Consider the following 11,949-nt stretch of genomic DNA (forward strand, 5'->3'; position numbering starts at 1 on the left):
ATACGTAATTAAGTAAAGGTGACTATGTGCATATTATTACTATTACTCCATTAGAGGACGGAAATGTCTCGCTGATTGCTTTGAAATTGTATATGAAGTTCCGTGAAGTTTTGTCAGATTTTCTTTAATTTTGTCAGATTTTCTAGTCGCGTTAGAGGCAATTATTATATACAGAACATCATATATTTTACAAGGTGAAGGGGATCTGACCAAATACTTAGAGCGGCTGTTTAGATGATGATCGGTCAATTTTTCGAGGGTCAAATCAACCAAAACCTAAATTTTTTATTCTATGGCGTAAAAATTCTCTTCCAGAAAAAAACATTTTGGAAAATATGCAAGACTTAGAAATAGGAGTTGTTAATATATAATCTGTAAAAAGTGTGCAAATATCACGAAATATTGCCCAGACTCAGAATATAGAAGCATCGAAAGTGTGATTTTCGTGGTAGTTGTGTAGGGTATCATATGGTCGGCACCGTCCGACTATACTGCTCCGCTCACTGGTTTTCTGTTAGCTCTAAATTCCATTAAGACACTAAATGCTATCACATGTTCGTTCGTCTTTCAATGCTAAATTTTAAACAAAGTACAGGTCGCATTTATGATCCGAATTGGATGCTCATTTATTTGACCCAAGCTCCTATATATAGATTCATCTGATTTTAAGTAAATGGTGCACAAACAAAGATCGGCCCCGTATGATCGACCCCGTCCGACTATACTGCTCCGCTCACTGGTTTTCTGTTATCTCTAAATTCCTTTAAGACACTAAATGCTATCACATGTTCGTTCGTCTTTCAATGCTAAATTTTAAACAAAGTACAGGTCGAATTTATGATCCGAATTGGATGCTCATTTATTTGACCCAAGCTCCCATATATAGATTCATCTGATTTTAAGTAAATGGTGCACAAACAAAGACCCAAAGTTAGGCCGATTGAACTTTGCAAACCGTACTAATGGGATGGGATTGTTGGAATCGGTCCAGATTTGGATATAGTTCTATACATATTTTTGTACGATTTTAAGTTAATGGTGCATCAAAGAGTCAATGTATGGGCTATTAACACAAGCTCTGGTACAATGTACTAAAGTTAGTATAGACACGTTAGGCTCAAGTTTTATTAAAAGAGGTTCAGATTAAGATAATGCATCCATATACGTATATTTTCGTCCGGTTTCTAAATTTGCAAACCAATTTTTTCGAAAATAAAACTTTTTTAACCCACGACGAAGTTCTCGCATTGTCGAAGCCCCCAACGACCTCATTAGCTTTTTTTTTTGGTATTTAAAGGATAGGATTTTAATCCAGGGCCTCCTAGATGTTTAACATCAATGGTCAATATTATAGAATAAAAACTCAGTACAGTATTTTATAAAGTCGATTCGATTTGTCAACTTTGACTTTATTGGCATATGAGGAAGGATGGTTGTCTTATGATTTCATACTTTGTATGTAGGGTTTTATCCAACTTATCAAGTATTTATTTTCTCTCCAATATGAACTTTAGCGTTAATATGATTTTGTACATACTTACAATTATAAAAAAACATATACATTTTAATAGGCCACTTGCATAAACGTCTTTAAAATTCCACATACATCCAAACCATTAATAGCTGAGCCACATATGACCTCAGAATTTCATTTCTTGATATTTGATTTCCAAATAGCCTCCTACAACACTCCAGGAGTCATGCCATATGTGATATGGATGAGAGAACATCAATTAGATTTTTTTAACGATTTTATTTTTTTAACATTTCAAACAATGATAAAACATTTAAGTATTTATTTATGTGTGGGTGTGAACCGATTGTTTCTGTTTGTATATATGTTTTTTTATTCATTCCTTCCTTCGTCCGTCCTTCCATCCTGACGTCTACGCTGATAAGAGATATAACAATTTTGTTAGTCTTTACAACGTGGATTCAAAAATTTGGGACGATGGGGAGTGAATGTAAATCTAAGAGCATTTATGGGAGTTAAAATGTGTGGTGTCCATTTTTCCTTCATCATCATGTTGTTGTTGTTGTATTCGTTATGTGTTGATAATGGATTCTGATGTTCTGAGATTCATGCTGCTCTGAAATCGACTGCTGAGTAAACATTTTAAATTTGTAACAGCAGACAAACACCCGCCAATGTCCATTTGCCAGCCTTTTCCTTGGTCTTCAAATTAAATGTCCAAACATAAGTGGGACCACGTTGTCTGAAAATGGAAACAAGAAGAAGAAACGAGTGAAAAAAATAGGGCGAAAAATAAAGAAAAACGTAAATTGCAAGATGACGGAGGCATTAGACAGACAAAAGTAAAAGCTTCGACGTAGACAAAAAAGGGAAATTTTCGGGGGAAAATAATACAAAAAAAAAAAAAAATGAAATAAAATCTCAACAGAATCACACATCCCAGCAGTCATCGGGACAGCCAGTCAGCCAGCCGACATAACCCAAAAAGCTGTATTTTTTCTAGAGATTTACATCGGATGGGACGAGTTGATAAAACAAAAAAGACAACAGCAATCTCTACCAAATTATAATGGACTGTGAAAAGTGCTTTTGCCAAATGGCCAATCATTCAAAATTTCACACACTCATACAGATAGGAATAGCCACAGTAAAAAGGCGGATGACACCATTTTATTTGTTAGTTATGATGTATAAAGAAAATAGAAATAAAATACTTTAGTTTTTTTTGTTATTGTTGCAAAACCTAAATTTAAATCATCATCCAGACTGTTCTAAATTTGACTTAAAAGGGATTCCCGAGAATTCTTGGAGAAAGTTTTTTTTTGCATTTTGAAAATATTTTTATATACCCTTCGCATCACTGTCTTGGGTTCAATGAATGTCTTGGGCTTGCCATAACTATCTTCTTGTTCATCTAGTCCAGTTGGCATCCCTTTTGCCTTTTAAATATTTAACTTAAATTGTTTAATCGACTGTTCATATTACCTCTGGTGCAAAAATGTGATAAGAAACATTTAGAATGTGTTGCGTAAATAAACTAAACATATCCTGACCAAATAGTAAGGGATCGTTACAATGACAACAACAATAAGAAATAATATGTATAGGCATGTCCTCACAAAACAGTCATGTCCTTTATAGTAAAAAATAACAGAATTCAAATACTAAATTGTAGCCAATTCATTTTAAAAACTTGTTTAAACTTCCCAAAATACCGTTTTTTTTGTGAGGAGTTTGTGGGCCGATATCAATACATTTTGGTAGGAAAATTTACTACCCAATGTGAACTCAAAGTATTAATTAACAGCCAATTCGGTTAACAATTACCTAAAATACCGAATAATGGGGGTACCGTTATATGGGAGCTATACTAAAAAGGGGACCGATACCATCAATTTTTGGTAGAAAGACTGCATACCCAATTAGAAGCAATTCTGTTAAAAAGAGTGTTCAAACTCCCCAAAGTACCGAATAATGGTACTCTCCCGTTATATGGGGTTATCCTCAAGTTGAGACGGATATTAATAACTTTTAGTAAGGAGATTTGCTGGCCAATAGGTACTTAAAACACCAAATTACAGCTAATTCGGTTGAAAAACGCCAATATATCGAATAATGTGGGATGCCGATTTGCTGCCCAATTGAAACTTAAATATCAAATATTTTGGGGTAATGTGGACCTATATTTCCAAAATGTCAAAGCTGTATCAGAAATATTGCAAGTCCTATCGTGATTATCGACGTAGAATTTTATTCTGATTAAGAATACTTTACGGCGTCTCCGGTGAATATTTGTAAGTGTTGAAAACGGAATGACAAATTTTTGATGTAGGGTATATAAAAAAGTGAAAAATTTTTTAATAAGTAAATACATTGCGAGAAATATCAATAAAAACAATTTAAAAAAAAACAGATGTTTTAATATTTTTTGACAAATATTGTTTTGAAGGAATATCAACTATGTTGTCAGGGTATTATAGCTTTGTGCAGCCCCAAAAGTTTGTAACGCCGCGAAATACTGGTCCTAGACCCACCTTTAAGTATACCGATCGTCATATCTCGACTAGCTGAATCGATCTAGACATGTGTGTCCGTCTGTCCCTTATAATTTGTAAACACGATACAGGACACAGTTATGGAACAATCTTCACGAAATTTTGCATGTAGGATGGGTCCTGGCCAACGAAGACCCCTATTGTTTGTTGGAAAGATCGATTAATATTTAGGGGATGAAATGGACCAAATACTAAATTTATGTCGGTTTTTCTGGTCGCTCCAGAGGCCGCAATATTGGCCCGAACATCGTGAAATTTTCCATGGGAAAGGGGATCAGGCCAAAGAATATGCATAAAGATCTGTCAATATTTAGCGGTTCAAATGGACGCTGACTTTTGTGTGAAAAATGACAAAATTTGTATTCTATAGCGTATATATTTACCCCTGAAGGACCACTCCAAGAGGAGTGGTTGACCTTTAAATTAATACCAATTATATTGTTGTATGTGCTCGGATGTGGGAGTTACACCTAAATATTTACAGGTATCTCCGTATTCGTATATTATTTAGTAACCCATTATCTCTCTAGAGAGTGGAACTATAGCGCTTTTGAACTTTGAAAGGTTCCAGTTATGGTCAAGGACAACGCCTATAATTTTCGGAGATGATCAGATAATAATTTTGGAATTTAGTGGACCGAAAACTTAATTTTTGTGTTATTTTCGAGTCGATCTATAGACCACAAATGAAAGCCGATCATCACAACTCAACCCACGGTGAAGGGAATCTGGACAATAGCTGAATTGAATACTCGTAATATTCGGAAAATATGTCAGTGTGAGGAAGAAGGTGCAAATATCACCAAATATTGTCCAGGCTCGGAATATACATCCGCAGAAAATTTGAGTTCCTTGGTAGTTGTGTAGGGTATCGTATGGTCGGCCCCGTCCGACTATACTGCTCCGCTCACTGGTTTTTTACCATATATTACCGTCCGTCTGACCATTATAATTTGTCCACATTTATGAACCAAATGCCACGATGAAGGAGAAGAGGGGGTTTGATAATAATGACTAATGATCGGCCAGCATTTAACGAATCAAGAAAGGGACCAAGACTTTTGTGTGAAAGAAAATATTCATTCTAGATATGTTATATTTACTCCCGGAAGACATAATCCGGATAAGTTTCCAGAGCATCCAAGAGGTTGGTGTTCAAACTTATATAAAAGCAAGTAAATAAGTGGTTAAGTCCAACTCAGCCGTACTTGTTATACCCTCCATCACATGTGTGCATTTAAAATTCCTTAAATCGGTCGAAACTTTTAAATGGAGGCTCTATTATTGCATTATGTGTTCCAAATTATAGACACTCAGGTTGGAAACCTGGTGTAGGAACTTCAACATACCGAACCGGGTATAGGGTTTTTTTAATTAAATAATTTCAAGAAAGGAGATTTTTTTTGTTCTCCAAGAAACCAATATGAGAAATAAAAACTTAATAATATTGTAAAAAGGGCATTGAAAACCTAAAAGGAAAATTTTTCGCAAATAATGTGTTTTGTCCCCTATATTACGGAATGCCAAAATGCGGGTAAAAACTTCAAAATATGACAATGGGGCACTACCATTATATGTGAACTATGCTAAAATACGCATTATCAGCCTTCAAGAACCCTTTGTAGCAAATCCATCCATCGGTGGGAAAATGTAGTCCTAACCAGTAAGGGAAGTTCAAAAGTCGGACGGGGCCGACTATATGATACCCTTCACCACTTTGGATACATTCAGAAGATGCTAATATTTACAATATCCTGTAGATAGAACAGACATATAATCTTTAGAATGGGGCGAATTAAATATGTGTTTGTTGTACCATTTACTATACGAGACTATACATGGGAGCTATATCTAAATCTCAACCGATTTCAACAAAATTTTATGTACATCGAGCTGGACACAATTCAGTACTCTGTGCTAAATTTCCTAATCGGACACATATTGGGAGTTTGTGCTTCATTTACCTCAAATCGGTCGAAACTATATATGGGAGCTGTATCTAAATCTGAACCAATTTTCTCCAATTTCAATAGGGTTCGCCCTTGGGCCAAATAAGTGAACTGTGCTAAATTTCATCCAAATCGGATCATAAATGCGACCTGTACTTTGTTCACAAAAATACATGGACGAACGGACAGACGGACATGCGAAAATCGACTCAGAAAATGATTCGAAGCATATTCTCAAAAGGAATCATGGCTCTATCTCGATTCCTTTTGCCTGTTACAAACATATGCACAAAGATATAATACCCTGTTCCACAGTGTGGTGTATAAATGGGAGATATACCTAAAAGTAGCCCGATATACCCCATTCGCATTCAAAGCTCTATTTTAACTATTGCGATCTCGATCGTGATTTTCACAGATACACAGATTGACATGGGTATATCGATCAACTATATATATATATATATATATGTATATATTTTTTTTGGGATCTAAAAAGAATCTTTCGCAGGAGGGTGTAAAAAACATTCTTATGTAAACCAATACCTATATTTATATTTTTGCGAGGAGTTGTGATATACTCTGATGAACAAAGTGCTAAATTACAGAGATGCTTAGGGTACATGGAAACCTACCTTGAGGTCTTAGCCCGTACCAAGCACAGGTACCAATCGATCACACGTATTTGTACGCAATCACCTTATTGGAAGATTAGCGGAGCCCATCTAAAAATCCTGCCTATATATGGATCAGCACCAGGTTGTAATGCAACGCAACACCGAACCGAAACTCGACCCACGATTTGGGTGTAAACCCCCCACCAGCATGATGCTCCTCCAAAATGTCCACAGTAACTATCAGGCTACATCCGCAGACCTGAAGGACCTGACTCCCGTGCTACCGAAAACCTTCGTTCAGGTTCATAATATAATAGAATTTCACCATTTGAACTAATATCTATAGGCTCTACACAATGCACTATAGGTAATTTGCCTTGTTTTTGAGGCAAACATTAATAACAGCCTCCCATCACCACAGGCCTACAAAGTAAAGAATGGACACCAGCGACCAACAACCACACTCTAAGAAGAGTGAGAAATCAAACACAATACAACTGAAATTTAACCTACGACTTGGATGTAAACCACCACCAGCACAATGCTCTCCGAAAGGCCAACAGTAACTGCCAGACTAAATCCGCAGACCTAGAGGCCCTGACGCCGTGCTAACGAAAACGTGCGGTCAGGTTCATAGCCGAATAGAATTCCAAACAGATCGAGACTAATTTCCACACAACCTTCCATCACCACAGGCCTACAAATTTCAGAATGGACACCAACAACCACACACATAAAAGGAGTCACAAGTCAAACTCCATACAACCACGAGCGCAACACACCACACTCCAAGTGCCATGACGGTCATGGCAAATGTAATAAACACAAGAACCACCAGGAACCAAGAGCAAGGAACCACTCATCACCCAGCTATGGCTGAGTCGGTGCCAGACTTCCCCAGAATATAGAGCTATACGTCAACACAGCCCAATTGTCAACCCCTCAGACCAGCAAATGATGAGCCGGTATAGTAAACGCTAAAGCAGCTCATAAAAACACCGGAAGACGACTAACTCAGAAACTCAGAAAGAAAGCCTAGTTATCCTCCCATTAAACACCTTCCTCCTTCCCACAACAAATGCACACATATTCTTATCGCCCACAACCGAAGCGGTTAGATCCCAAAAAATTTTGGTACTCTGAATACCCATTGTCACGATAATACATGCAGCGTGTCATCTCTAAATGATAAATTACGGCCAATTCGGTTAGCAATAATCCTCAAAGTATTTAAAGTAGGTCCGGTGGAGTTATTGGGGGTTATATCAAAATATGGACCTATTTAAGAGTCCATCGATGAACTTAGATATTTGAATGGCCATAAAACATCGTACTGGGAAAAACTGTTTTAATGAATTAAATCGTGGTCAACGCTCGCCAAAAGACGAAGGTCGCCCAAAACCGCCGTTTTACTAGGGATCTACAAATGCATGAACATTATGTGATATACCGTTAGGTAAAGGCATCCCTAGGCATTTTTTTCACCATCAGACATTTTGTATCAAATGAAAACCTTGCTTTAGAAAATTTTGTTCTCACGGGATTCAAAAGACTTTTATAAAATCGGTACATATCGAAGCAAGAATTTTCAAAGACTATTCCAATCTAATGTCCAATGTTGCTCGTGAAAGAAGAAAATGGCAAATGTTTCGCTTGACGATAGTAGGATGGTCAGGCCTGATCACAATTTGCTTGTCTGAAGTCTTCGGAGAAATACGAAAAACGAACATCGACTCAAAGATGCGCATTTTAACTGGAACAAAAATGGAATTGATGGATCATTCGCAGTACAGGCCTGATATCACATTCAATGACTTCAAGATTTTCTTCACCAGAAGATGCACTCCTCTGCTATGGCTTCAAAATTTTTCGGTATTTAGGAGAATTTGGGCAATTTTTCTAAGCATTATACTTTGTTAGTAAAAATTATAATTTTTTGCGTTCTAAATTGACCCTCATATTATGGTCAACTTCCACTTACATTATAGCATTACGAAGTGGTAATAATTTGGCATTTGGCGATTTACAAACCACCTACATTTATATTTCAATCCATTACTTATGACACAACAATTTACCACTTTTCAACTAGAAAAACAATATTACCTCATCCAATAAAAATAGACACACACACAAAAGAATTTTATTTCAATGCCACTTTTCTTTGCAACTCAGCACTTCGCGTAAAAATTTTCATTTGTTTCTATTGGCATCAAATATTGACAGCACTGATGAAAGCTCACAGATAACTCTCTAAACGTTTGTAGCCAAAGCGAAGGCAGCAAAGTTTTTTTGTTTACGATGTGGTGGCGGTGGTGGTATATTAACACTTCTGCCGATTGCTTCGTTTCGTGTCTTATTTCCCCATCGAATTGAGTCACGATGAGACAATTTGGCGTCAGGTCATGGTGCTTGACTTTAATATAAATGGAAAGTTTTTTGTCGTTTTGAATTTTGGCATATTTTTGTGTTCATGTTAGGTTTTGTTCCTGGTTAGGGATGATCATGAAGGAGATATGGGATAGATTTGGGAGTGGATTTTTTTTATAAATATTAATTTTCCAAGGCCTTTATAACGCGTGGAATTTTTAAAGATTCATTTTCCAAGGCCTATATGAGGCGTGGATTTTTTAAAGATTCATTTTCCAAGGCCCATAATAGGCGTGGATTTTTTAAAGATTCATTTTCCAAGGCCCATAATAGGCGTGGATTTTTTAAAGATTCATTTTCCAAGGCCTATATGAGGCGTGGATTTTTTAAAGATTCATTTTCCAAGGCCTATATGAGGCGTGGATTTTTTAAAGATTATTTTTTCAAGGCCTATATGAGGCGTGGATTTTTTAAAGATTATTTTTTCAAGGCCTATATGAGGCGTGGATTTTTTAAAGATTATTTTTTCAAGGCCTATATGAGGCGTGGATTTTTTAAAGATTATTTTTTCAAGGCCTATATGAGGCGTGGATTTTTTAAAGATTATTTTTTCAAGGCCTATATGAGGCGTGGATTTTTTAAAGATTATTTTTTCAAGGCCTATATGAGGCGTGGATTTTTTAAAGATTATTTTTTCAAGGCCTATATGAGGCGTGGATTTTTTAAAGATTATTTTTTCAAGGCCTATATGAGGCGTGGACATTTCAAAGATTATTTTTCAAGGCCTATATAAGGCGTGGATTTTTCAGAGATTATTTTTTCAAGGCCTATATGAGGCGTGGATTTTTTAAAGATTATTTTTTCAAGGCCTATATGAGGCGTGGATTTTTTAAAGATTATTTTTTCAAGGCCTATATGAGGCGTGGATTTTTTAAAGATTATTTTTTCAAGGCCTATATGAGGCGTGGATTTTTTAAAGATTATTTTTTCAAGGCCTATATGAGGCGTGGATTTTTTAAAGATTATTTTTTCAAGGCCTATATGAGGCGTGGATTTTTTAAAGATTATTTTTTCAAGGCCTATATGAGGCGTGGATTTTTTAAAGATTATTTTTTCAAGGCCTATATGAGGCGTGGATTTTTTAAAGATTATTTTTTCAAGGCCTATATGAGGCGTGGATTTTTTAAAGATTATTTTTTCAAGGCCTATATGAGGCGTGGATTTTTTAAAGATTATTTTTTCAAGGCCTATATGAGGCGTGGATTTTTTAAAGATTATTTTTTCAAGGCCTATATGAGGCGTGGATTTTTTAAAGATTCATTTTCCAAGGCCTATATGAGGCGTGGATTTTTTAAAGATTCATTTTCCAAGGCCTATATGAGGCGTGGATTTTTTAAAGATTCATTTTCCAAGGCCTATATGAGGCGTGGATTTTTTAAAGATTTTTTTCCAAGGCCTATAAGGCGTGGATTTTTTAAAGATTTTTTCCAAGGCCTATATGAACTTTGATTTCTTTGTGAGAACAAGTCTATTCAAGAAATTTACGGAGCAATCGAACAGAACCATAACAAATCGATCATATCAAACAATCATTTTTTGTAGTTTTAATTGAAATTGTCATTGCGCGATGAAATGTGGTGAGGTTCCGTGGTGAACAAAACACCAACAGAAAAAGAGAGAAAGCCAACAAAAAAAAAAAAAAAAAAAAAAAAAAACCGAATGTAATTTGGGGCTAAAAACACTTTGTCATTCTAGCGAAGGAAGCATATAACATTTCAAATTTACAACCATCCCAATGACTATTTCTTCCCACTATGACAAATTGTGTAATTTCCACTTGCCATTGAAGAACTGTTGACAATCTCTGAAACCTAAAAAATGCGAAGAACTTAAAACTTTCACGGCATCCGGTTTACCCAGCATAGACTTGTGTCATTCATTTGGTCACGACAGTCAGTCAATCAATCAATCAATTGCGAATTTAACTACCCACCAAACCAGGATCATCACGTTTACGAGCACTTGAACATCATTGACGTCGATTTTGTCAAACATGCCGAACGAGGCAATAACAAAACACCAACAGAAAAAGAGACAAAGCCAACAAAACAAAAAAAACCCTATGTAGATGAATATTGTTTGGTTTTTTAGATAAACGAGAAAGAGATTAAAGGCGTCTACATTATCTATAGTCCTTGAAAAAGCCTATTTAAAAAATCCACGCCTTATGATAGTCCTTGAAAAAGCCTATTTAAAAAATCCACGCCTTATGATAGTCCTTGAAAAAGCCTATTTAAAAAATCCACGCCTTATGATAGTCCTTGAAAAAGCCTATTTAAAAAATCCACGCCTTATGATAGTCCTTGAAAAAGCCTATTTAAAAAATCCACGCCTTATGATAGTCCTTGTAAAAGTCTATTTAAAAAATCCACGCCTTGTAATAGACCTGTTATTAAAAGAAATCCACGATAGTGCAGAACCAATCTCAAAAAATCATATTCGCATTAGGCTCTCGAAGTATAAGAGATATAGTTTCCTTACCTTATTTTATAAACAGGACATTCATAAATATTCTTTGTATCCTGTTTGTCTTTTTGCACCGCCTTGACAAATATAACCGGCATGGCTGGGAATAATTCCTTCAGATAAGCATCGGCTATGGAATTTAATTGCATATCCCAACGAGCACCTTCCATAAACAGTCCATTAATATAGGCACCTTCTCGAGGAGCGGAACTAAAATTATGAAAACATATTTAATAAAGATTTCTCCTATCCACTCCCCTTCCCGAAAAATCCTCTTACGATATTTCATCCTTAAACTTCTTGGATCTGAAACCCATGTTTCCAGTTCTCGCAGTCGCAATTGTAAATCAGCAAACCATGACTGGAGACCCAATGTACTGGGATAGGCCAATTTTGTCCATGACTCCGGCACCTGATCCATAAATAGGGAAGACATCAGATTTTCATGGTTGAGGAGA

The 11,949-nt window shown here is 36.0% G+C and overlaps 1 protein-coding gene across 1 annotated transcript; it reads right to left on the reverse strand.

Moving 5' to 3' along the window:
* Positions 1–2,054: 2,054 nt before the first annotated feature.
* LOC133336574 (dynein beta chain, ciliary-like) lies at positions 2,055–11,695 on the reverse strand. The gene is made up of 2 exons (XM_061544855.1): positions 11,507–11,695; positions 2,055–2,216 (listed from the first exon to the last, which is right to left on the reverse strand). The coding sequence occupies exons 1-2, from the start codon at positions 11,659–11,661 to the stop codon at positions 2,117–2,119; spliced, it is 255 nt and encodes an 84-aa protein (XP_061400839.1). The 5' UTR covers positions 11,662–11,695; the 3' UTR covers positions 2,055–2,116.
* Between the last annotated feature and the right edge of the window lie 254 nt (positions 11,696–11,949).

Source organism: Musca vetustissima, unplaced genomic scaffold (genome assembly GCF_032173495.1).
Source record: "Musca vetustissima isolate MV318-11 ecotype Yass unplaced genomic scaffold, APGP_CSIRO_Mvet_v1 utg211555, whole genome shotgun sequence".
In the NCBI taxonomy this organism is placed as follows: domain Eukaryota; kingdom Metazoa; phylum Arthropoda; class Insecta; order Diptera; family Muscidae; genus Musca; species Musca vetustissima.

Bases quoted from the DNA above. Each gene is read 5' to 3' on its own strand.
- LOC133336574 (XM_061544855.1), bottom strand. From the start codon at position 11,661: ATGGAAGGTGCTCGTTGGGATATGCAATTAAATTCCATAGCCGATGCT. The intron at 2,217-11,506 runs GTAAGGAAACTA...TTCCATTTTCAG, and splicing joins TGTCCTGTTTATAAAATAAG to ACAACGTGGTCCCACTTATG.